This window comes from Pelecanus crispus, chromosome 12 (genome assembly GCF_030463565.1).
Source record: "Pelecanus crispus isolate bPelCri1 chromosome 12, bPelCri1.pri, whole genome shotgun sequence".
Taxonomy (NCBI): domain Eukaryota; kingdom Metazoa; phylum Chordata; class Aves; order Pelecaniformes; family Pelecanidae; genus Pelecanus; species Pelecanus crispus.
This window is the reverse complement of record NC_134654.1, coordinates 16,967,662-16,993,863: the sequence shown is the minus strand read 5'-3', so window position 1 is coordinate 16,993,863 and position 26,202 is coordinate 16,967,662. Positions and strand designations below refer to the sequence as shown.

The 26,202-nt window shown below is 41.1% G+C and overlaps 1 protein-coding gene across 4 annotated transcripts in view; it reads left to right on the top strand.

The window, feature by feature from the left end:
• MYH10 (myosin heavy chain 10) overlaps window positions 1-25,001 on the top strand; it is a 102,902-nt gene extending 77,901 nt beyond the window's left edge. For 3 of the 4 annotated variants that reach the window (XM_075720037.1, XM_075720036.1, XM_075720035.1), the window contains 26 exons: window positions 670-863; window positions 1,132-1,253; window positions 1,579-1,648; window positions 1,745-1,905; window positions 2,519-2,627; window positions 2,710-2,841; window positions 4,224-4,430; window positions 5,644-5,781; window positions 6,336-6,459; window positions 9,628-9,799; window positions 10,517-10,729; window positions 10,830-10,974; window positions 12,397-12,603; window positions 14,211-14,315; window positions 15,386-15,538; window positions 15,881-16,129; window positions 16,700-16,912; window positions 17,417-17,629; window positions 18,692-18,853; window positions 20,334-20,462; window positions 21,721-21,809; window positions 22,059-22,182; window positions 22,290-22,498; window positions 23,377-23,485; window positions 23,776-23,948; window positions 24,857-25,001. In XM_075720037.1, the coding sequence (XP_075576152.1) occupies window positions 670-863; window positions 1,132-1,253; window positions 1,579-1,648; window positions 1,745-1,905; window positions 2,519-2,627; window positions 2,710-2,841; window positions 4,224-4,430; window positions 5,644-5,781; window positions 6,336-6,459; window positions 9,628-9,799; window positions 10,517-10,729; window positions 10,830-10,974; window positions 12,397-12,603; window positions 14,211-14,315; window positions 15,386-15,538; window positions 15,881-16,129; window positions 16,700-16,912; window positions 17,417-17,629; window positions 18,692-18,853; window positions 20,334-20,462; window positions 21,721-21,809; window positions 22,059-22,182; window positions 22,290-22,498; window positions 23,377-23,485; window positions 23,776-23,948; window positions 24,857-25,001 (4,067 nt within the window). Of the gene's footprint in view, window positions 1-669; window positions 864-1,131; window positions 1,254-1,578; window positions 1,649-1,744; window positions 1,906-2,518; window positions 2,628-2,709; window positions 2,842-4,223; window positions 4,431-5,643; window positions 5,782-6,335; window positions 6,460-9,627; window positions 9,800-10,516; window positions 10,730-10,829; window positions 10,975-12,396; window positions 12,604-14,210; window positions 14,316-15,385; window positions 15,539-15,880; window positions 16,130-16,699; window positions 16,913-17,416; window positions 17,630-18,691; window positions 18,854-20,333; window positions 20,463-21,720; window positions 21,810-22,058; window positions 22,183-22,289; window positions 22,499-23,376; window positions 23,486-23,775; window positions 23,953-24,856 lie in introns of those variants that run through there. The other variant, XM_075720038.1, reaches the window with a different exon arrangement.
• Window positions 25,002-26,202: the final 1,201 nt, after the last annotated feature.

The following is a 26,202-nucleotide window of genomic DNA, read 5'->3' as shown; positions in this document are numbered from 1 at the left end:
CAGCTTTGTGAAGTGCTTTGGTGTGCAGTTTTCCTGTTTTGAAACTTGTCTTTTGGCTAGGGACGTTTTAGCAGTTGTATATAAAACTCAAAAGAATTTTTCAAAATAGCAGACTAGCAGAAGTCTGGCAGATACTTTTTTCCCCTCTTGTCACTGAAATAACACTATTTCCAACTCTTCTGTAAATAGTCATGCTTTCAAAACACTTTTGAATATTCAGTGAAACTCAATCTATATAATTACCGTAAGTGACTCTTCATTTTAAGCAAATATGCATAGATGTCTAATTCAAAATATTCAACCCAGAAATACTTTGCATTGTAAGAATTCAAATGATTGCCAGTTTCCAGGCAACTTTCTATCTCTTAGGAGTTGACTTAAAATAAAGAAAATGGCTTTCCTGGTCATGTAGAACTGCAAGTAAAGAGCTGGATATTTTAGTCTGTACCTACTAAAGCTACACTATTCTGCTGTATAAGTTTGTGGCTTTTGGTTCCACTGCTTCTGCACAGTGTCCCTAGTACATGCTGACTGTCTTGCCTACTGATGGCATCTTCTGTCATTTGTTCCACAAAGCTTCTGCTGCTGCACTATTGCTCCTCTTTCTGCTTATCTTCATAGCTGACAAATATTAAAGTCCACTTAATTATTTTCTCTTGTCCTTCCCAGTGGATCGTATTGTGGGTCTGGATCAGGTCACTGGAATAACAGAGACAGCTTTTGGCTCTGCGTACAAGACCAAGAAGGGCATGTTTCGTACTGTTGGCCAACTGTACAAAGAATCTCTCACCAAGCTGATGGCAACGCTCCGAAACACTAATCCCAATTTTGTTCGCTGCATCATTCCAAATCATGAAAAGAGGGTATGTACTACAGACCACTCTCTAATTCTTTCTCATTATTAATTTCTTCGCATGCATTTCAAGTTATGCATGCTGTCTGTGTCTTCCTTTGTGAAACTTGGCTTCTCATTTCAAAAGTTTTCACGCTAATCAAGTATCTTCTCAGTATTCCCCACACATGCCCTTATTTAGATGGTTGACTTTGTAGAGGGTAGCCTGAAAAACTTAAACTAGTTTTTCATTAATGCAAATTCAAAGACTAAAAATCATACTTGTTTTGTTTGTCCAGGCTGGAAAATTGGATCCACATCTGGTTCTAGATCAGCTTCGTTGCAATGGTGTTTTGGAAGGAATAAGGATTTGTCGACAAGGATTTCCAAACAGGATAGTGTTCCAGGAATTTAGACAGAGGTAACAGGAGGAATAGTCTTTTGAGTTTTTATGAGATAAAGTTCCTTGTTAAATAATTGAAGACACCCCCACTCCCTTCCCCAGCCCAACTGGAAGAAAATCCAAAACCATATGTGAGGTCTTGAAGTGGCTTGAACTCGAAGCAGTTAAATATTACAAGTTTATTCTAAAGACACTAGGGAAGGGGAAACCAATCTAAAATGAGCTTCTAGAAAAACTTTCTGGAGAAATTCCTTAGCTGTGCACTTGGTAACTATAGCTTTATGGGTTCATAATAATGTAGCTTACTGCTGAATGTAAAGGTGTTTTTTCTTTTGACTTAAAGGTATGAGATCCTTACTCCCAATGCAATTCCAAAAGGTTTTATGGATGGTAAGCAAGCCTGTGAGCGTATGGTAAGTGTTTATACCTATATATTGTTAACACATTGAAAAGATGAAAAAAAAAATTGTTCTTTCCTTGGTGTAAAAACAATGTGCTTACCTATTTAGATCAGAGCATTAGAGCTGGACCCCAACTTATACAGAATTGGACAGAGCAAGATCTTTTTCCGAGCTGGTGTCTTGGCACACTTAGAAGAAGAACGAGATCTGAAGATCACAGACATTATCATCTTTTTCCAGGCAGTCTGTAGAGGATACCTGGCTAGGAAGTATGTGTGCTCTTATGGTTTGATTTTTCTCATGGTCATCTTAAGTCTCTTTGATAGGGAGCTATGCATTAAAACTTCCATTTCAGGAGAGATTTTCTTAAGAAAGAGTGGTGCCTGATAAACTGTAGTTGTATCCAGGGTAAATAGGTGAATTTTTACCTAATGACAACAACAATTTTTACCTTCATTCCATAGCAATATCTCCTTTTCTTAACATTCCCTCTGTGACATGTGCAGCTGTTTATGGTACAGCTAGTGGCTGCAAAAAAATCTTTCTGCTCCACTGGAAGTTCTTAGAGATACTCTGGAAAGCTGCTTTTTTTGAAATTAAAGGGCAGTTCAGTGTATAATCCATCCCGATTTTATTTTTTTAAGAAAAACATCTGTTAAGAGTAAAAAAAAAATAGCATTTTTAATTATTGCTTTGAAAATGGTGAATCCAGCTTTTGCTCTGCCTCTTCATATAAGGAATGAGTACTCATAAATCAGTGTTGTCACTGAAACTTGAAAATAAGCCTATTTATGGTCTGCAAGTGTTCTAGGGTTAGGTAACCTAAAAATTTAAAAATACAGCTGTATTTAACATGAAATGTTTTGCTCTTTCTGTCTTCAGGGCCTTTGCAAAGAAGCAACAGCAACTGAGTGCACTGAAAATCCTGCAGAGGAATTGCGCTGCATATTTAAAGCTTAGGCACTGGCAGTGGTGGAGAGTGTTCACAAAGGTTCGTTGTATTCTGTCACTTTCTTTGACTTCTGTAAATAGGTAGATGCAGGTTCTTACTTGTTCCTTTCAAATCTTTGCAGGTGAAGCCTCTTCTTCAGGTCACTCGTCAAGAAGAAGAACTTCAAGCCAAGGACGAGGAGCTAATGAAGGTGAAAGAAAAGCAGACAAAAGTGGAGGCAGAACTTGAGGAAATGGAAAGGAAACATCAACAGGTTTGTGCCTAAGATCAGCTTTTGATATGTAGAATGTATATTGCACTATATCCTGTGTGAGGGAGCCATGCTGGGGAGACACTTGTCAGCAAAAGCACTGTGACTTGGGAGAGCTAACTCCTTTCACACTCTGCTAAAATCTGAAATAACAAGACACAGCATGAGCTATTCCTCCAGGAATGCAGAAACATCATGTTAATGAAACTAAACGTTTTTGGCCTTTCCTAGTTTACAGGAGAGTTTCAGTAGCAGTGTCATTTTCCTTTTCAGATGTGTTTTCAGGGTAGGATACTTCTGTGGTGTACATATGCTGTTTAAGACATGAGGAAGCAATTATGACAATTATTGGGCAAAACTGAAAATTAATTTATGCTGATAAGTAACACTGATACCAGTTTAAAGAACAGCTGAAAGAGTGTCAGTAAAGGTAGACATGTATTTATCACTGTGGTAATATTGAGACATGATAGTACTGGGATGGATATCTAGAATGGCAAAGCATCAGTTCCTATTGATGAAAGGGCTGGAAGGCATGGCCTATAAGGAGTGTCTAAGGGCACTGGGTTGGTTCTAGTTTGGAGAAAAGGAGACTGAGGGGAGACCTCATCACTTCCCCTCCTCAGGAAGCTGTAGAGAGCAGAGAAGGAGGTGCTGATCTCTTCTCTGGGATCCTGGGCCAGGACACGTGGGAATGGTTCAAAGCTCCATTAGGGGAGGTTCAGACTAGATATTAGGAAACGTTTCTGTACTAAGAGAGTGGTCAAACACTGGAACAGGCTTCCTAAAGAGGTGGTTGATGCCCGATGCTTGTCGGTGTTTAAAAGGCATTTGGACAATGCCCTTAATATACTTTAACTTTTGATCAACCCTGAAGTGGTCAGACAGTTGGAATAGATTATTGTCATAGGTCCCTCCCAAATGGGACTATTCTATTCTATTGTCAAATTTACGCAGCAAGAAGTAATGTGTTCCAGTTCTCTTCCAGTGACTCTAAGTGCCAGCTTCAGCCCAGCTACCCACAGCACTGCTCTGCCACTATACAGGGATGAGTGCAAGGAACAGTCTAGGAAACGGGCACTTCCCTCATCTTTTTGCTGCTGGTAGAACAGGGCACATGGGGTAGGTGCAGTGGAATCCGTTCCTTAAACGGGGGGGACAAGTGAGTGAACATTGCTGTGGCCCAATTACAAAAGCTGGTGTCTTCTAGACTGCTGATAAAGCCCTCTGCTAAGTCTTTTGGTTTTGGATATTGACCAGGGAGTCAAGAGTTGGAGCAGAACTTGGCCTTTAAGTAACTTTGTAGTTGTCATACATATAATCTCTCATGAGAGACTTTGAAACGTCGTTTTTACTGCTTTACTACCTTTTGTGTGTATTTGCAGCTTCTGGAAGAGAAGAACATTCTTGCAGAGCAGCTACAGGCTGAGACAGAGCTCTTTGCAGAAGCTGAGGAGATGAGGGCTCGCTTGGCTGCCAAAAAACAAGAGTTGGAAGAAATTCTCCATGATTTGGAGTCCAGGGTTGAGGAGGAAGAGGAAAGAAACCAAATATTGCAGAATGAGAAGAAGAAAATGCAGGGCCATATTCAGGTATGCCTCTTGGTAACTGGAAATGGAGAAGCATGCAAATAGGATAGTTAAGGATGAGAAGGCTCCCTCAGCATCTCTATGGCACAGAGGTATTTAGCTCCTTAGCACTATGTGTGGAATAAAATCAATTTGAATTTTTTTGTCTTCTCTTCCTGTGTTCAGTGTGTTTAGCTTCTTGTGGTCACCAGGCATGTGAGGGTGAGGAAAGAAAAAGAAAAGTCAAAATGCACTGTTGGTAGCTATGCAGATAGAGTATTAAAGGTAGCAACCACTTTTGAGGGGGGAGGAACTGGGAATAACTGTATGGGGCTTACCTGCTTTCTTATAGAAACAAAGACTGATGGGATGATGTCACTTATGAGAGAAATGTTCCTTTTTGACTGAAATCCAGTGAATATCATGAAGAGTATTCCTCCTTTGACTTCTACAAAACTAAGACAGCTTCATCTCCTCCAAGTTACTTGGGGTTTTTTTTTTGTGAAAATCAGGTGATTTAGATGCTTCCTTTTGCATACATGGAGACCTTGAAAAAAGGAATACCTGAGAACTTATCTGTCTTTCAAAATATTAAAGGTACTTGGAGGGGAAATAAACCCTACATCTCACAGCTCTTGATGCCTTTTAATGAGTGTCCATTAATGTGTGGCTGAGAATCTTATTTAAAACCATGAATGAATAGAAGCACAATACATTATTACTTTTCTAGTTGTATCTAGCTATTTATGCCAATATCTGAACCATTTCAGCTGTAATAGAAACCTTGATTCATACTGAAATCAGGAGATCTGTTCCCTGTGGTATCTCTTCCCAGACACTTATACTTTTACACCAGATGCCCTATTCAGATGCAGTATGCTAGGAAGTATTTGACATAAAGCCTGATCTGATTTCATTGTCAATTAAGTAGATTTTTTTTTATTTTATGTTCAGAATTAAGAATTTGAAAGACTCTGGTGAAGTGAGTGTATGTTTCCTAGACAGCATATTTCAGCCAAAGTGGAAACAGAGTATAAAAAATTCCTTGTGTATCACAGCCCTTATTTTGTTACCAGAACATTGATATAAATGAATCTAACAAAAAGTAAATGCATTTTTAGTGTTAGTTAGGGCAGGTGGCTTTTCAGAATAATGCATCTTTTTCACCAATTTAAAAAAAAACAAAATGATATGGGTAACCTGGAAAATGCACAGATGCAATTGCCTTTCTTCCCAGGACCTGGAGGAACAGCTTGATGAGGAGGAGGGAGCTCGACAGAAGTTGCAGCTTGAAAAAGTGACAGCTGAAGCTAAGATCAAGAAGATGGAGGAAGAGATCCTACTGTTGGAGGACCAAAATTCCAAATTTTTGAAGGTGAGACCAGTAAGCGCAGTGGAGATTCTGCACATAAGTAATAGTAGTACCAACTGAGAGCTCTCAAAACATTTGAGATCACTGTTACGTTACCTGTAGAGTTTGTGCATGAAGGCTTGTGGGGTTTGAACAGATTGAAGCTGAGACACTTAGAGCTTCTTTTAAACTGACCTTTAAAAGGGAGGTATTTGCCATGCATTCTTTCCAATTTCATGAGTCTTCCAAATCTAAGAGTTGGAAACAGTGTTTATCATAGCTACTGTTGTTCTTTGTAAACAGATTTCCACAAGTGTATAGCAAATGCTGTCCTAAAACCAGGCCTCCCGTGTGTTAAATTCCAAGTCTAACTTTCTTGGGGAAAAAAAATGTTCACATTTCTATACTATTACAATTAATCCTTAATATTGATAGGTCAGTCACTTGAAATAAAATCTGTATTATATATGCTGTATGAGACCTCTGTATGGATTTTGTATATTGAGTTATTTGTGGTGCTTAGAGACTCTTCAAATCGTATTTTAGAAGTTAGTCTTTCTCCCCTTTCTCCTAACTAGGAAAAGAAGCTGATGGAGGATCGAATTGCTGAATGTACTTCTCAGCTGGCTGAAGAAGAAGAAAAGGCCAAAAACTTGGCCAAACTCAAGAACAAGCAGGAAATGATGATCACTGATTTGGAAGGTTTGTTCTTACTACATTTGCCTGTTAGCAGCTTGGACATCATGCTAGAAAGGAATGGATCGCTTATTACAATGTGTGCAGTATCTGGTCCAGTCTGCTAAGTGTAATCTTGTATGTAGGCACCTTAATAGCTGTTATTTTTATCTAAATCTTGAAAGAAATTTGTGTTGCTTGCAAGACTTGTTGCGTTTGGCTGCTCAGTCTTTCTTATGTTCGTTAGTTTTTCATTTTTGAGAATCCATTTCATTTATAGATGCACTCAGAAGTTCATGTTGCATGCATCTCTTAGTAACAAGGTAAAACATCTGTCTCGAAGTTGCTATACTTTTCTATAATAACACATTAGAACAACGTATTTCTGGAAGAATGTTAGTATGCATTCGTTAGGCTTCTAATATTTTTTTTAATAAGCCAATCTGAATTGTTTTGCTTTTATTAATGCTTTGTTTATCTAAAACACTTCAATTTCCTTGGCCATTTATTTCTGATTGTTTTCCCTGTGTTGTCACCTTTACGTAACCTTTCTTGATTTTGCTTTTTTAATTACTTACAGCTGTAAATAGCTATTGTGCAACATTAATAACCTGCCAAGTCAAAGTTGCAAAATGTAAGGCAAAGTTGTGCTCTGTGCCCTAATTTGGAAATAGTTTTATCACTCACTGTATTATGGCTAGTGTTTCTGAAGATACTTGACAGATGTCTTTGGTTATGGTACTGTTCCAAGACTGATGACCTTAGAAATGGAAACTAAAGCTTAAATGTAAGGCATGCAATTTCTTGGCTAGTAAAGCACAGTAAAATGATATTTACTCTTTGAGATGATTCAAGAAGCCATTAAGGTCTCTCTGCTAGGGTCTTGGCACTGCTAGGTACTGAAATTTGGCGGGGGGGAACCCTAATTTGGTTTGCTATGAGCTTTCTCAATTACAAAATTGGGTCTTATGACACTGTTCTAACTGTCACTCACCAGAAATATAATGTAAAAACAGAGGGAGAAGTGCTATTTATTTGAATGAGGAACTGTTTAGAGAAAAACAGTGTTACTTTAGATCATCTGGAAAATCCCAAATAGCCCTGGGTGGCTTTAAGAGATGATTCTTGAACATGGCTCACTTTCCATGTAGAAGATGATGACCTGATCCAGTAGCAGGCATAGGAAGGGTGTGAGAGAAATCTCTGTGCTGAGGACCCACGAAGTATTGAACAAGTCTAATAACTTAGATTTATGCTAATGCATGTAGAATTGTGCTAATGCTATGCTAAGCAAAACCTTCCTGTGACTTAAATATATTTACATACTTGGTCATTAGCTAACTGTAAACAATGCAGCCAGTAACTATCTTAATCAGACAACAGGAGATCATATAAAAGTATTTTATTGCTATGGCACTGATAACTGGATGGTCTTCACAAAGAAATACCTTAGGGCAGGAGTGTCTTGGCTACACAAATAAATTACTGGAAGTGATCAGGGTTGCACAGTCTTGCTAAATATCAATGGGATGTGAGATAGTGGCATAGATATTTGCAAAAATGGTTTATCCAAGCGTGGTGGTTTGATACTGGCTGGATGCCAAGTGCCCACCAAAGCAGCTCTCCCCTTCTCAACTGACAGGGGAGAGAAAAATGTAACAAAAAAGCTTATGGCTTGAGATAAGGACAGGGAGATCACTCAGCAATTACCATCATGGGCAAAACAGACTCAACTTGGGGAGAATCAGTTTAATTTACTACCAATCAAAACTGAGTAGGAGAGAGGAGTGAGAACTTATGTAGGGTAATGAGAAATAAAACAAAATCTTAAAACACCTTTCCCCTACCCCTCCCTTCTTCACGGGCTCAACTTCACTCCCAATTTTTCTCTACCTCCTCCCCCCCCGAGCGGCGCAGGGGGACGGGGAATGGGGGGTTGTGGTCAGTTCATCACACGTTGTCTCTGCTGCTCCTTCCTCCTCAGGGGAGGACTCCTCACACTCTTCCCCAGCTCCACCGTGGGGTCCCACCCACGGGAGACAGTCCTCCATGAACTTCTCCAACATGGGTTCTTCCCACAGGCTACAGTTGTTCACGAACTGCTCCAGCGTGGGTCCCTTCCATGGGGTGCAGTCCTTCAGGGGCAGACTGCTCCAGCATGGGTCCCCCACGGGGCCACAAGCCCTGCCAGCAAACCTGCTCCAGCGTGGGCTCCTCTCTCCATGGGTCCACAGGTCCTGCCAGGAGCCTGCTCCGGAGTGGGCTTCCCCCCGGGTCACAGCCTCCTTTGGGCACATCCCCTGCTCTGGCGTGGGGTCCTCCCCAGGCTGCAGGTGGATATCTGCTCCACCATGGACCTCCATGGGCTGCAGGGGCACAGCCTGCCTCACCATGGTCTTCACCATGGGCTGCAGGGGAATCTCTGCTCCGGTGCCTGGAGCACCTCCTCCCCCTCCTTCTTCACTGACCTTGGTGTCTGCCTAGTTGTTCCTCTCACATATTCTCACTCCAGCTGCAGTTTGTGTCCTGGTGTTTTGTTTGATCCCCGCCCCATCCCCACTTAACTATGTTATCCCAGAGGTGCTACCACTGTTGCTGATTGGCTCAGCCTTGGCCAGCGGTGGGTCTGTCTTGGAGCCAGCTGGCATTGGTTCTATTGGACATAGGGGAAGCTTCTAGCAGCTTCTCGCAGAAGCCACCCCTGTAGATCACCTGCTACTGAAACCTTGCCACACAAACCCAAGACACCAAGTTTTCTTTAAGCTATACTATTTTCCAGTAGACCTTTTGGAGGCTAGCCTAGCCCTTCCAAAACTATGCAAGCCATCATTTTTTACAGTCCGTAGTTGTTCTTTATTTTTGAATCCTGATGTCTGTGATCACCTGGCCTAGCAGCAAAAACTTCCTCTGTTAGATTCCATTCCTTATTTTCTGTTGGGATGAGGTTATTTTTCTGTTCCCTTACTTGAAACTTTTTTCTCCAGTCATTGACTTTTTCTTGACTTTCTATCTAAATCATACAGTTCTACTTTGCTATTCATCTTTCCCAGTCACCCTTCCAGCTGCAGACTGGAGGAAGAATTGACACAGCATATATTAAACTTCCCACCCATCTTTCCACCCTGGTGCCCTGCACCTGAACCTTCTGAGGATGACAAGAGAAAACATTGCTTACAAATTTTTTTTCTTCCTTAGAGCGCTTAAAAAAGGAGGAGAAGACCCGTCAAGAATTAGAAAAAGCTAAAAGAAAACTTGATGGTGAAACAACAGACCTACAGGACCAAATAGCTGAGCTGCAAGCCCAGATTGAAGAACTGAAGATCCAGCTGGCCAAGAAAGAGGAAGAATTGCAGGCTGCTCTTGCTAGGTCAGAGCATGATGGGGCTTATGACTACAGAAGCGTGGTAGAAACCTACTTTTCCAGACAGAATTTCAGCTGACTGCAAATTTATCAGTTAGAACTGGGAACATTAAAGCAGAAGCCAGTTCACGTTTGTACTAGAGCATCTCTAGACACCTGTGTGCTGTGAGTAGACATGGCAAAGAAGGAATGGAGTGTTTTAGCAACATCCTTGCTCTACAAAGCTCCAAAAGCAATGTTTCACTGGGGTATAATAGCATTTGGGCTCTAGAAGCTTTTTTTAGTCTCCTAGAGTTCAGCCTCAGGAGGGAAAAAACAATGTAATTCTTGGAGAGACTTCTTAATGCTCAAAGTACTTGATAATATATGTCCTATTCAATCATTGAAAGATTTGTGTGGTAGTCATGCAGCCACATAATATAAACTAAACACCTTTTGTATTTTTTGAGTAATGATCCATAATTTTGCAGGAAGAGAAAATTCTACAGGCAGTGCATTTTTTGGTACAGTGCTGAGATCTACAAAACTGGAATACTTGAATGTAAACTTGAAAGCTTGATCATTCTACTAGTGTATCTGTATGTGTATGAAGTTTTAGAAGGTCTAGTTTATTCTAGTGGGAAAGTTGAGTTATCATTTGTGTACATAACTTAATAATAGACTGTTATGAGAATAGATCTGAAGCTACAAAATATCATTAACTGTTGTGCCTCTATTTAACAGAGGCGATGAAGAAGCGGTTCAGAAAAACAATGCACTGAAAGTGATAAGAGAGTTACAGGCTCAAATTGCAGAACTCCAGGAGGACCTTGAATCTGAGAAGGCATCACGCAACAAGGCAGAAAAGCAGAAAAGAGATTTAAGTGAAGAGTTGGAGGCTTTAAAAACTGAACTGGAAGATACCTTGGATACCACTGCAGCACAGCAAGAGCTGAGGTAGGATCACACGTCTGTGTAAGAATGCACCGTTAAAATTTGTCTTTAATTTACAAAAGACTAAAATGTTGACTTTGATTACCATTGATGCTTCCTCTAGGACAAAGCGAGAGCAGGAAGTGGCTGAACTGAAGAAAGCAATTGAAGAGGAAACCAAAAACCATGAAGCACAGATCCAGGAAATCAGGCAGAGGCATGCTACTGCCCTGGAAGAGCTCTCTGAACAACTTGAACAGGCCAAAAGGGTGAGAATAAAATTAATACAGAAATACACTTTTCTGTTTCAGGACTTCTTATAAGTAACACAAGTATTGTGGTCCTTTCCACTGATATCTGCAGACCTAAGTTGTCCTCTATACATGCATAACAATTCTAACTGAAACAAATATATCCTGCTCGTTTGAATATATTGCAGCTATTGGGCATTCTTGGCATCTATCTGAAAAGCGTTCATTAGACTTGGAAATGGTGCATCTAGAGATAAATTCACATAGTACTTCTGTAGGAATTCTCCAGCAGCCCACGTGCTTATTTGGACAGAAGCAGCTCTCTGCATGAGTGAGCTGCAGAATGTTTCCAAATAGGGTAATTGTAATGTTGGCACTCACAAATAACAAACTGTGAGTACAGGTAGTGTAGAAGTTCTTCCAGCCACTCTTAACTTCATGCTTGTACTGTGACCTCCAGTGCTAGATATCTGTGGAGTATCTTGCCAGTTTACACAGCTGTATTATGTTCTCTGGTAACCACCACCAGAGCAGGCAGGAGGAGGCACACCTGGATGGCATGGTTCCTCCTAGTGTAGCTTAAGTGTCTTGTTCAAAAGTAGAATTATTCCAATACTTCCAAAAAAAAGTGTCTTTAGTTTGCGAAATTATAGTTCTGGTCATTCACAAATGTATGTGTGGACAGTTCATCTACTGCAGTAATATTTTTATGTAGGGAATACATCACTTCCTTAGTTTAAAATACGAAGTGAGAAACACAGTAGTTAAAGCTGGTGGAAATTATAGTTTATTCACCTGAAGATCTTTATGCATGTCTTCTGCTCCTTATTCATTAAATATTCTCAGTAAGAGCATGAAAAGATGGAAAAATACCCTGCAATCTTGAACAAAGGTTCTGTGTTAAGATGATGTCAGTTCTGGTGATATAGTAAGGATGGCACTTAAACATCCCTTATGCCAATTATTACTTTTTTAAAAAAGGTTTTTGACAAATGTCAGTGCAGTGGCGAAAAGTGTTTTGTTATGCACTTCTAGGCTGCTACGCCTACTAAAATCAGGGCAGCTTTAGTTGATATCTTTCCTTTTATTTCTGTGAGATGAGCCGTGATGATCTGTTAATGGGCACATTCCTTCCTACTTACAGTGCTACTCTAACAGTCATTTTACAGCACTGACATCCCAGAACTTGTTGAATTCAATTCTGGTCCTTACTGTTACCTGTGATATCTGACAGTGGAATAACTTGCATTAATTTAGTTTTTTACTAACACATACAGAATGTTACATGGCAGCATTTTAAACACTCCCTACTTACAACTTGCTGAGCACTTGTTTTATCTTTGAACTTGTAAACCTGATTTGTTGGACTGAATATTTTTAGCAGAAAACTTTATTGATATGTAACAAAGTGTTGAATTTCTTTCCTTTTGTTTTTCCTAGTTCAAAGCAAATCTTGAAAAAAACAAGCAAGGCCTAGAGTCCGACAACAAGGAGTTAGCCTGTGAAGTGAAGGTACTGCAGCAGGTCAAGGCAGAGTCTGAACATAAGAGGAAGAAACTTGATGCTCAGGTACAAGAGCTAACTGCTAAGGTCACAGAAGGAGAAAGACTGAGGGTGGAACTGGCGGAGAAAGCTAACAAGCTGCAGGTAAGGCTGCATGGAAGTCCTAAACTGCTGAAAAATATGCAAGAAATTAAAAGCCTTGACCATATGCAGAAATGGCTAGGAAAAATGACTTTCAAAGATGCAGCTAGGTCTACAGGAACTGCGTCTGTAGCTGATGTGGGAGGTGATGTGAGTATACATGTACTTGAGGGGCCTTGAAGTGGTGACATGCCTCGGGTGCAGATAGCTGGACAGCCATGACTTTAATCCTGAACTTTGTGGGCTCTGTGAGAATTATAGTGGCTTCTAGTACATGGCTTCCCATCCTGGAGACCAAGTCCTGTCGGAGGCTCTGCTGACAGCTGACCTACAGGTTTTTGGCTTGGATATGGAATTGTGTAGATTGGTCCGAGCTCATTTGTAGGTGTGAGCAAAAAAGTCTACTGATTGATGATGGCCACATGTTTACTTTTGTGCTTCAAAGTTTGGGATCTTGACGGATGGGATTGCAAGTAAATGCCTGTTTTTCTGGGAAATGGAGAAAATGGACAAAACGCAGTCAGGGCTGACTTAAACCACAGCAATGAGTACTTTAGGTAAATCAAGCTAAAGTGCTTCAAAAAGGGAATGGCCCAGTTCTTTTCGGGCAGGAAGCTTTTGGGCGGTCACTCACTGTATATACAAGTAGTATAGTCTAAAATAGCAAGAGTTGGCACCTGGCAGTAACCTTTTCTCTAGCACTGATGCTTTAAACCCAGCTGCCACCCTGATAATCCCTGAATTAATGGTCCTGTAAAATATATGGTCCTATAATTAAAAATAGCATTTAAGTATGAATGCAGATATTGGAATGATGTGCTCTGTTAAATAGCATGCCTAACTCTTGTTATGTTATACCCTTAAGTTCAGGATTGACATCCAACTTCAAGTTCCTAACCAAACTTCAGGCTGAGAGAGTTGGGGTTGTTCAGCCTGGAGAAGAGGAGGCTGCAGGGAGACCTTATTGTGGCCTTTCACAGGAAAGATTGGGACTCTTTTTAGCAAGGCCTGTTGTGACAGGACAAGGAGTAATGGTTTTAAACTAAAGGAGGATAGATTTAGACTGGATATAAGGAAGAAATTTTTTACAATGAGGGTGGTGAAGTACTGGAACAGGTTGCCCAGAGAGGTAGTGGAGGCCCCATCCCTGGCAACATTCAAGGTCAGGTTGGATGGGGCTCTGAGCAACCTGATCTAGTTAAAGCTGTCCCTGCTCAGTGCAGGGGGGTTGGGCTAGACGACCTCTAAAGGTCCCTTCCAACCCAAAGCATTCTATGATTCTACATCCCTCCAGGGCTGGGGTATGTCCCATGTGCCAGAGTCTGCCCCACGGGGTCATCTGTGGGCTGGATGTGCTGAGTGAATGGGGAATCCCTCCCAGTCTGTCCCTCAGGCAGATGCTGTGGGTGCATTCCAACCCAAAGCATTCTATGTTTCTATGAAACTTTGGTATTTTTAGCTTGTTGTATCTCTGTAGTGGGACCAATTGTTGTCTTGCCATACCTGGAATTTGTTGAGGTTTTGTGTTCTGCTGTTCTAGCTCCTGGTGCGATGTAGGTTTTGCTGTGAGTCAGCTGCATGCTGTTACCTTTAGACTGCTTGCTTTGCAGAACGAATTGGATAATGTCTCAAGTCTCCTGGAGGAAGCAGAGAAGAAAGGTATTAAGTTTGCCAAGGATGCAGCTAGTTTGGAATCTCAGCTTCAGGATACACAGGTGTGTGCACGGTGAAGCTTGAACTTTGCAGTGAAGCTTTGTTCCTTATTGAAATGCTAACTGCATAACAGAAAATACATTTTCATTCATGATTTGGGAAGTCCCTTGGGTAGAAGCTGTATTTCCTATTGAAGTCTAGTGAAATGCAATGTATAATGACTGCTCTGGTACATATGGAGCTAATTTTTCATTATGTGAGATTCACTACTTACTAGACTGTAGTTGTTCAGTTTCTCTTTATTAGTCTCTGTGGGAGATAAATATTAGTTCAAATAAACCCTTTCAAAGTAGAATGTTAATGTAAATAAGATCCTTGGGGTATATGAAAGGCACGAGGGACAATACCCTGTCTTTTACTGACAGCTTAAGTTCTTAAAACTGCCAGTGTTTGGTTTTGAGTTAAATAATGCAGCTTTATACACATATTCATCACTTAAATATACTCCCCCCCACCCCCCCCCCCCACCCCGTATAAAAATGCTAGTGGTGACTAGTTGAACAATGTTAATCACAACTGGAGAGGTCTGTGAGGAACAGGATGGGGGGGTGGGGGGTGGTTACACCTTTTATTAGCTTCCACTATGACAGAAGTTTCCAGTGCCAAATTAAATCTATCTTTAAACTGACCTTTATATTTAAGCAATGCAGCAAAACTTGGAAGCATGCTGCTATTGCAGGATTTGCTGCTATATATTCTTCCCAGGTGGTTTAAAATAGGGACTCTACATGCTTGTCTGAAAGAAGAAAAATAAGTTTTGAAGGTGACTTCTGTGCTTGTCCTTTTAAAGATGGAAGAGTGTCATCCATTAACTTCTAGAACAGACAGTTGCATGGATTCCCTGATCAGAAGTATGCTTTATAAATGTTTAAGCGTGCCCAAGATGAACGAGCAGTGCCTTTTTGAAAACCCAAATTAGATGTCTTCATAAGCATGTCCTTGTACAAAAATGCTGTGAGAAAAATAATCAAACCTGAAACTCCATATAGAGTAATGGAAGGTGATAGCCCAAGGCCACAGTTAACACACTATGAACCAAACTGAACTTTGAATATGCCTGTTTATGTAACAGGAGCTGCTTCAGGAAGAAACCCGCCAGAAGCTCAACCTGAGCAGTAGGATTAGGCAGCTGGAAGAGGAGAAGAACAACCTGCAAGAGCAGCAGGAAGAGGAAGAAGAGGCCAGAAAGAACTTGGAGAAACAGATGCTTGCCTTGCAGTTACAGGTAAGCTGTTGTAAATGGCAGGACTTCTATAAGGCCTACACATTCCAGGTGAGATGAATTGGTGTCCCAAACCTTTCAGAAAAATGTCATGTAATTTGCACATGTGCTAGACCAGATTTTGGAATAAAATTTCCTGTGGTCTTTCTCCATTGCAATAATGACTAGTACAACTAACTGCAATGGACAGGACTTTCCCCTACTTAGTATCCTGCTAGCTCACAATTTTTTGTGTTACTTTAGTTAGCAATAACATCTATTTCTGGTTTTGTATTTTGGACCTTATGCCTTTCTTTCCTTCTCATGATGCACTAAGGAACATTATTTTCTTTTATTAAATTTCAGTTGGCTGATGCTAAGAAAAAGGTAGATGACGACTTGGGAACCATTGAAGGCTTGGAGGAAAATAAGAAGAAATTATTGAAAGACATGGAGTCCTTAAGCCAACGCCTAGAGGAGAAGGCAATGGCTTATGACAAACTGGAAAAGACAAAGAATCGCCTGCAACAAGAGCTGGATGACTTGATGGTAGATCTAGATCATCAGCGCCAGATTGTTTCTAACTTGGAGAAAAAGCAGAAGAAGTTTGATCAGGTAGTCTAGTTGCTGTCATCTTACTTCTTTCTATGATTTTTAAATGGCATCTTGTTTATATTGTTACTGCACAAATGAGCCTTGTATAAAGAAGGGTCTGACTAGAGTACTGTGATAAATCTTTTGTGAGCAGCTTGGCTTTTGTTAAGTGTAACTTGTCATTTATAACTGCAGTGAGCTAAATGCCAGCTTTGAGTATTGTTAGATCAAGTAATAAGCTCTTTATAGACAAAAAGGAAATTATATTGGAACAAAAACTTAAGAGTATTATTGTAATCCCTCAAGATAGATCCCTCAAGATTGTAATCCCTCAAGAAAGGATGTGAAGACTGAAAGATGAAAATAATATAAAACTTACTTAATCTTGATTAGTAGCTTGCTTTCCTCATCTCATCCCAGAGTAGCTGTACCTGTTTTCTTACTAGCACTTTGCTCAAAGCTGAGAGACTAGACAGCCTCTGAAGGCCAATTAAACTTAGAGCATTAACCATTTCATTGACTAAAACACCTGAGGCAGGAAGGACCTGATTATAGAACTTATGAGATGGATTAATTATTTCTCACGTTCAGATGCTGGCAGAAGAAAAGAACATTTCTGCCAGATATGCAGAGGAAAGAGATCGTGCTGAAGCAGAAGCAAGGGAGAAGGAAACCAAAGCGCTGTCTCTGGCTCGGGCTTTGGAAGAAGCCCTGGAAGCTAAGGAAGAATTTGAAAGACAAAACAAACAGTTGCGTGCAGATATGGAAGACTTAATGAGCTCTAAAGATGATGTGGGCAAAAATGTAAGTGCATTTCCACACCCTGTCTTGTTATATACTGCATAGGGAATAACACAGGAAAACTCCCTGGCTGGAGAAGTACATTTGACACAAAAATAGAACTTTTTGAAGCTGATTTATAACCCAAAATTCTGGAGGAATTAACACTCGGAAAAAGGGGGGTGGTTTTTATTAACATCAGGCCTCTTCAAAAGATGTGAAGACATGGAGAGCAGAAGTTGCTGGCTGAATGACTAATGGCACCTGCACTAGATTTGAGAGCTTGTCTCACTACTACTTTTTCTCTGTGACACTGCACAGTTCATCTCTCCAACCATCTGCATAGATGTTTGTTGGGTTCTCTAATACAGACTTAGAGATGCTGCTTTGCCTGTTCTGATTCATTGTCCAATTCGGAACATCACAAAATGTAGTGTACTGAGTGCATGTAATTTCTTATTTTGCTATTAATAGCTGCTGATGTTGAGATACCTGAAGGAGAGGGTCTGATTAATGTTTGTGGCTTAGGTCCATGAACTGGAGAAGTCAAAGAGAACTCTAGAGCAACAGGTTGAAGAGATGAGGACTCAGCTTGAAGAACTGGAAGATGAACTGCAGGCCACAGAAGATGCTAAGCTTCGTTTGGAGGTGAACATGCAAGCTATGAAAGCCCAGTTTGAGAGAGATCTGCAAGCCAGAGATGAGCAGAATGAAGAGAAAAAGAGAATGCTGGTTAAACAAGTATGTCTATTTTACTGTACTTTTTTTTTTTTACTGTGCTTCATAGTGGGAAGGGTGTGAGGTTCTCTTGTTAAAGCTCTGTGGGTTCAGTGATAACTTGCTACCAGAAAAATAAAACTTTTTTGCTTAAAGATCCCATCCTATAGAAATCCCAAGCACTAATCTTTACAAACAATAGAATAGGTCTTGTTGAAGATAGGCCACTGTCAACTGTTAGTGTTAGTCTGCTACTGATGGCCCTCCAAAAACACTCAACATGCAAGCATGGTTCTAAATTAACATTAAGCTTTGAGGAAAACACACCCAATATTTCAAGATTTATCACAAGAAAACAAAAATGTACAATTACTGAGAATCACCACTCTCTCACAAATAAACATGGCTTGGAGGGCTTTTGAAGTTCACTGCAATGCAAAATCGCTATTATCTTGCACTGGATGAGCTCTTGACCTAGCATGAGGAGGGAGACTTGCTTAAACAAAATATTTCATGTTGGTAACCTGTGGCATTTCTGGCTCAGTTTTATTTTTGCATAAGTTTGGTGTAATTCATGTTGGCTTGCTGCTTAGATATCTTTGTTTTGTTTTGAAAAATAAGTTGGTGTATAAATGCTAGTGAAACAGCTAGTAAATGCTAGTGAAACAGCTGTTTCAAAGGGAATGATTTCTTTTTATTGAAAATGAGGCAATTCTACTTCTTTTTTTCCTCTTAGCGGTTCAATTGGAATTAGTGACATCTGCCCTAAAGTAATACCTAAATGTGGATAGATGTGCTGGGCAAGAAACTGATCACTACGTAGCTGAAGAGATGAAATGAAAATGCTTCAGATGCTGAGTTGTCTTTTTTCCTTTTTGTCAGTTCAGAGATCTCTGCTTCCAGTTTGTGGATTTGTTTTTGCCATCTGCAGTGTCTTCCCATGTAGCTCACATTCTGTAGTCTTTTTCAACTGAGTAACGTTAATTCTGATCTGCAAAGGCCTTTTGGAGTCAACAACCATTTTGTTAGGATTTTGTGTTTGCTCCATTCTTGGAACTGAGCCTGTTAAATGCCTTGATTTCACAGGTGCGAGAGCTGGAGGCAGAACTGGAAGATGAGCGCAAACAGAGGGCTCTTGCTGTGGCAGCCAAGAAGAAAATGGAGATGGATCTAAAAGACCTGGAAGGTCAGATAGAAGCTGCAAACAAGGCTCGAGATGAAGCAATCAAACAGCTACGGAAGCTCCAGGTAGGCACAGCTAATCAACTGAGCTGCTTTCTCTCCTAGTGACAGTCTGTCAAAGGTGTTGCTTTTCATTAAATACATTTGTAGCTTGAAGGCAAGAGGAGTATTAGACTTGGCTGTGCTGACATACATCATAGTTTCTGGCCTGAACTTATCACCTGCACAAAACTCTTATCCTTTTGTTGGTAAGGAGTTAAGATTGTCTCCCACATACTTCTATTCAACAGTCATATTTTTCTTTATTTCAAGATTTTGCATAAGGATTTATGGGTATTGCTTTCTAGGCTGCATTTTTAAAATTTATGTTTGTTTGTATCTTTGAATGTACTGATTTGAGCTCAGCTCTTGCTGACTGCTGCTTCCTCAAGTTGAACTTTTTAAGGCATTTTCAGCCAAAAATGCTCCAGAGAGAAAGGACGAGTAAATTTCAGTTGCTTTTAAAAAGCTCCAAGATGCCTATTCTTTTTAGTTTGGCAAGAAAAAGCCAGTACTTGTGTCAAGGATTTATTTCCCATTCCCAGAAAAATATTCAACATTTAGTAGAGTTCAGTTTTGCCAAACATTTTCAGTGCCATGGCCCAAATTTGCAGGAGTATGAGGCCATGGCAAGACCATGTAAAGCATACAGCAAATTAAATTGCCTTTCTGCCCTGTCCACTCTCTTCCTTGGCAATCCTACTTCAAATCCTACTTCAATTGGATGAGGGCAATTCTGGAACTGAGTCCAGGTGCCGAATGAGAAGGGAATGTAGGTTAAAGCAAGAAATGCTGGTACCTAGCAGTATTCTGCTTCTCTAGTCCAAGAGGACAGGACAGCTAGAGAGTTCATACCCGAGTGCTGTACACTTTCATACAAGTACCTGAAATAGTGGCCTCATGAATACTGGTGGTATTCTAAAGATGCAGATACAACTTAAATGCAGTTTCTCCAACTTTATTACTCTTCTAGCATCTCAAGTCAAACTCACGTGAATTAAGATCTCAGCCTGTGTTAACAGTGTCCTAAGGGAAGAAGTATGTGCTTGTACATTATATGTGCAAAATGGTGAATTATGTTATTTCTACACTGAGAAGTTTCTTACCTTGCATACTAGTAATAGGTTTCATCAGTCAATTTAAGTAAATAGATTTTTTTTTTCCCCAAAAGTCAATTCCAAGAGCATTACCTCTCCAAGTTTCATAATAAATGTAATTGAGCAACTCTGTACTAGAAGTATTTTCCCTACAAGAAATATACTGATAAATGAAGTGAAGTCTTATAATGGGATTGACTTACCATTTCTGATGAGAAGTGAGCGATGGAAAGATGAGAAAATGAAGTCTTACTATGAAAATAAGAACTGAAAATGTATTTCAGTGGAATGGAGCCACTTTGGGAGGAAGGTCTTACCTCTCAAGGGCCAAATGCTTCAGAGCTACTAATAAATCTTGTGGTTGTCCTAATGCATCATGGCTTTTTCTTTCCCCTGCTTTCCAACTGCAGGCTCAAATGAAAGACTACCAGCGGGAGCTGGAAGAAGCCCGTGCATCCAGAGATGAGATCTTTGCACAGTCCAAAGAGAGTGAAAAGAAACTTAAAGGTCTTGAAGCAGAAATACTCCAGCTCCAAGAGGTGAGACTGAAATCAAAGAAATTTGTTTTTCTTGCTAGAGCAAGGGGAAGATCAGAGTTTAAAAAAAAAAAAAAATTAAAAAGCAATCTAGTGAGTTGAACAGAGAAATTGGAGCCTGGAGATATTTCTCTTCCCCCCTTCCCCAGGTCATTAGTGAGCTCCTTATGGCTTTGTAGGAATTATTCTAGTAGTCTGGACTTCATTTCCCTGCCTGGGTAGCAGGAAAGCTTTACTACTGCTTAAACAGATTTGATGCCTCACTAAAATTTGCAAGGTGGTTCAAGAGTCTCTGAAAGGTGCAATGCACAGTGTCAGTACTAAAATCAGTTATTGGAAATATATAAAAACCTAACAATCTCTCCAGTACCTCAGTGGACCATTTAAGTCTGTGGAGGTTTATCACTCTGCCATCTTAGGTCCTCATCCCTTTCCTTGATGGGCATGTGTTCCCTCATAGTTGGCAAATCATGTAAGATCTCCAAGCCTTGCTATGATCACTTATCTCCTATTATCTCTTTGGTCTGCCACGAGGTCAAGTATCAGCAGAATTGCCTTGTGTGAGAGACTGCTTCTTTTTTTGTCCTGTATTAGCCACAGACCAAAGTTTGAAGCAATTGCTCAAATTTCACTACACTTACTGTTTGAGCCTTTATAGATAACCTACAGCTTACTAGAGCTTTTCCATGTCATTCTTTTGTGGACTTCAAACTTGTCAGTTTTGCACTTGCAGAGCATTTAATTGTCCTTCTTAGCAAATGCCTGGGTGTTTCTACCACGTAATACAGTTTTATAATATGAGATTCAGTGCTGTTTCTACTGTTGTGCTAAAGCTTTTATTTTCTATACTTTGCTTTCATTCATGCTATGTACTCTGTAAGAACCTGAAACATTTACTTAATTTAGTGCCCACTTTACACTGAATGTGTTTATTAGAGCATGTGACAGAATAGTTTTCTCCTGCTGTTTAGGACTTGAATGTTACTGATCTTCACAGATTTTATTTTTTTCTCCTTAATTTTGTGCAAGGAACGCTTCAGGGACAGGGAGAAGTAAATCCATTGCAGTCATATGGCAGTTAAGGGGGTGAAATATCAAGATGATGTGTCCTGCTAGCTTCTACAGCTGTTGCTTCTGCTTATCCATTTAAAGACCTCAGTGATATCACTTCTGGGAGATACTGTGTAGTGTTATTAGAAGGCTAAATTGTTTGCAGAAGTTTTGAGATTCCTAATGCTGTAATGAATCTTTTCCTTTGCAGGAGTTTGCTGCATCTGAAAGAGCCCGTCGTCATGCTGAGCAAGAAAGGGATGAGTTGGCTGATGAGATTGCGAACAGTGCTTCTGGAAAGTGAGTCATCAAATGTTTTAGTTGTGCATCTGAAGAACTTAAGGCACCAGAAACTGTAGTTCTCTGTAGTCTGCTTGCAAATTCTGTATTGATCTGTCTTCATGATATAAATTCCTTGTTGTTATGAAGAGAATTGTTGACACAGTGGCTTCTCATGACAATTTGCAATGACTAAAGTATCAGAAGTAAACTAGCTGGTTGCTTTGTATCAGATCTGAATGTGTCATGACCCAAACACTTCCTTTCTAGGTCGGCACTGCTGGATGAGAAGCGCCGTCTGGAAGCTCGTATTGCACAATTGGAGGAAGAGCTTGAGGAAGAGCAGAGCAACATGGAGCTTCTCAATGAGCGGTTCCGAAAGACCACGCTGCAGGTGAATCCATTGTTGGCAGTGCCGTTGGGGAAATTTGTATTTCAGTGTGCAGTTAAGTGGAGGCTCTGAATAGCACCAAATGATCTTCTATTCTTCTCCTCTGAAAGGTTGACACGCTTAATTCTGAGCTAGCTGGGGAGCGGAGTGCTGCCCAGAAGAGTGAAAATGCACGGCAGCAGCTGGAAAGGCAGAACAAAGAGCTGAAAGCCAAGCTGCAGGAACTGGAGGGATCTGTGAAGTCTAAGTTCAAGGCAACAATTTCTACTCTAGAAGCCAAGATTGTGCAGCTAGAAGAACAGCTTGAGCAGGAAGCCAAGTAAGGAGAAAAAAAAAATCTGTTTGCCTGTGTTTGCTTTGTCAGCTGAATGTCTGAAATACCCATGCCTTAAGTTTTTTGTAGGGCTGAGATGTGAGCTTACAGCACAGGCATTAGGGTTTATTATCTAGAAACCTACTGCTTAAGGGACACACTTAACAAGACAGCTGTAAAGTGACTAGGGTGGAAAGTTTCAGAATCTGTTTGCTCTGTAACTGAAACTGCTGAACTAACTTTTGAAGTTAACCAGGTGAATATGTTGACTGCTAGTCCCAGGATGCACACGGTGCTGCAGAATTTTCTTGAGACAAGATGAAATGTCCCCTTGAGACACCTGGTCTCTTTGGTTAGAGGAAGCAAGTTGAACAGCTTAGGCATGAGAGCTTTAGTCACTTGAGATGAATTCTGTGCTCTGCAGAAGTCTGCTTTCTCCAGTGGGCGCTTTCTGCCTGTCCTTTCCATCTCAGTCCTCCAAATTTTTTTCTTTTGGTAGTTCTTCCCAGAAGGACTGAAGGTGGGCTGTCTTGTTACCATCTCCAATCCTTTTATGCTTTTGGATCTGTGGGAAGACCATGTTACTGGTTAGCAATAAATTTAAAGCTGCTCTGTTGAATCTCATTGTGAAGAAGCACCTCCCTATCCGTCTCTTTAGCGTGCATACCATATTCATATTGCTCCAGTGCTAATACTTTACTATTTCAAAGCTGCATCCCAGCCAGCCTGCAGCATATTAAAACCAAGTTCTGTTGATGGTGGCAGGTATGTTAAGAGGACTCAAGTGTCAGTTACACAATGAGACAAGAGCCTTTTGAAAAGGACAGACCTTGTGTTCCTAGCCTTGAAGTACTGGGACAAATTATGGCTTTTGATTATTCTAGGGAAAGAGCAGCTGCTAACAAATTGGTCCGTCGTACAGAGAAGAAATTGAAAGAAGTCTTCATGCAGGTGGAGGATGAGCGTCGACATGCAGACCAGTACAAGGAGCAGGTAGGTGGAAGGCTTCTGAGTTCTGTTTCTTAGCAAAGGCATACAAAACAATACTTTGAGTAGAAAGGGCTTGTTAAGAAGCATTTTAATGAAAACATTTGAGGGAACCCCCATCTTGATCACTAAACCACTAGAGTAGCTCCCAGCAGTCAAAGCCTCCCTGTATTAGCTCTGGTATCTCCAGCCAGGGTGGTCAGGGAGGACAGGGTGTTAGCTAACCTCTCTGACCTCCCAAATCGTGGGGTTGCAGCTGCTGAGTTTGATTCTGATGATCTGGTTTTGTATTTTAGATGGAAAAGGCAAATGCCAGAATGAAGCAGCTCAAACGACAGCTGGAGGAGGCTGAAGAGGAAGCCACACGTGCAAATGCTTCGCGACGTAAACTTCAGCGTGAGCTGGATGATGCCACAGAGGCTAACGAGGGCCTGAGCCGGGAGGTCAGCACCCTGAAAAACAGGCTAAGGTAAGTGGTGCCAGTAGCAGCAGGCAGGGGTTTATCTAAGCCCTTGTGTGCCCACAGACTGTCTCCATAATACATCCTTGGGGTGCATCCAGCTGTGGCACTGCAGAAGCTGAGCTGCTAACATTAGGGGATGGGTCAAACTGGAGCCTGCTGGGAACTGCTGACCAAGCCTGATGATGGTGACAAAGAAGCTGCCAGATGACAGGGATATTCCTGACAGCTCTTGAGCCTGAACTCTTTGGAGCTTACATTGGCAGGTTCCCTGGAGTTGCCAGTTCAATCCATCCATAGATAAATGTGACAGAGGAGACAGCTCAGGTGCGCTTTTCCAGTGGCTAGTACTGATCCCTTTTATCCCGATCTGGTGGGAGTGTTTCAGCACTTTCCTTGAGAGCAGGTCTTTGAGATCAAAGTCTGTATCAAGTATGGATGGGAGTCAGCAAAGGTGAGGCTGGTGCAGAACAAAAACCATCCCAACAGGGAGAGCAGCTGAACTAGTGGGCTTGTAAGAATGGCAGGAGGGGTGCAGTGCAGCACTTACAAATGAGCGGTCAATTTTTTTTTTCTTCTAGAGAACCCACTCTGTTTATACTTGGTCTGTGCTTGGTGCTTGTACAGAGACAATATTTTAAGTTACTTGAGACTTGCCAAATTAAGGTGATGGTATAAACTAAGCAGGAATACCAGAGTACCAGAACGTGTTTGCGCACAGCATACTGAACCCTTGGTTAAAGAGAAGGTTTCAAAATGCTGTGTGTGAAATTTGCCCCTTGGGTGGCCTGGAGCATGCTGCCGTGTTCCCCCACAGTTCAGTAGGGAGGTCTTTCAGGGGCAGCCACCAGCATGGGGACTTGGTCTGTGAGCGAGACATGACCTATCAGCAATTGCTGTCTGCTTGTTTTTTGCAGGAGGGGGGGCCCCATCACCTTCTCCTCGAGTCGATCTGGGAGACGCCAGCTGCACATTGAAGGGGCCTCTCTGGAGCTCTCAGATGACGATGTGGAGAGCAAAGGCAGCGACGTGAACGAAGCGCAGCCGGCCCCTGCTGAGTAGAGCCATGTCACAGCATTTGCATGCAGAGACCTTTTACACAATAGTCGGCAGAAGGAGAACTTTCCTGACCACCGAACTGCCTTGTGGCTGTAAATCTGCCTTACGAAACGTCGGCATGCTACAAGGTTACTTATCATAGGTCAACTATGTCTTAAGGCTCTCTAGCCTCACCATACTGTACCCTGCTTCAGATATAGGTACAACTGCTTTTTTATATATAGTAAACAAAATGGGATTGTCTCTGTTCAGTGCATCTATTTTCCAGATACTCATTGTAAAGCCATTTTATAAAGCATCATGTGAAGGATGAAACTTTTTTTTAATCAATACAGAAACTTCATTCCCAGAGGGTAGGTGGTTGGGACAGACCCATTGTCATGACTATGCATGCTTTGTTGTACAGACAACATCCTTCCATTTCTTCTGTGCTCAGACGGCCCTTGGCTGTATTGAGTGTTGGATCATTGAAGACCAAACTGCACCTGTATTTTTCTTTTCTCCTAATTGTTGTGATCAGCACACAATCAGCGAGTGAACTGTGAAAAGGCCTTGGGAAGTGTTAGAGGGAAATGTAGGGATGAATGAGTAGTGTCTATTTTTAACCTGCAATATCATTTTGAAGTGTTTTCAGCACCTGCTTCATCAGTTAGTGTTCCTGCAGTACAGGCAAACTGAAATAGCATCACCGTTCCTCATCTGTACAGTACTTCTGTGTTTGTAGAGACCTGCTATTACCATGCCCAACAGATCTGTATATATATTAAGGCTAGTATAATGTGAACACCAGTGGAAAATAAACATACAACACAGGCAAAATTAATTTATTAATTTATGGCTGAGTTAGTCTTCAGGACATGGAGCCAAGCAGCTGCACTGTGAGATGAGGCTTATGTGATACCTGAGCAGCCAGCCTGGTGTTACTGGGGGAGCTGGTCCCATGGCCCTCCGAGAGCAGCAGGGCCACCTGTACTGTGCATGTGGGGCTCGTGTGAGCCTGTGGATACAGGGGTTCAGTGATGGATGTTGCCTGCCTACGAGTTAACATGCCAGTGGATGTGAATCCTTTTTTTTTTTTTTGTTGTTGTTGTTGGTTTTTTATTTTGAACAGTATTACAGTGAGTAGTTAGTGTACTTTTTGTTTAAATAGCAGAAAAACTGACATTACAGAAAGTGCCTTAGACACTACAGTACTAAGACAATG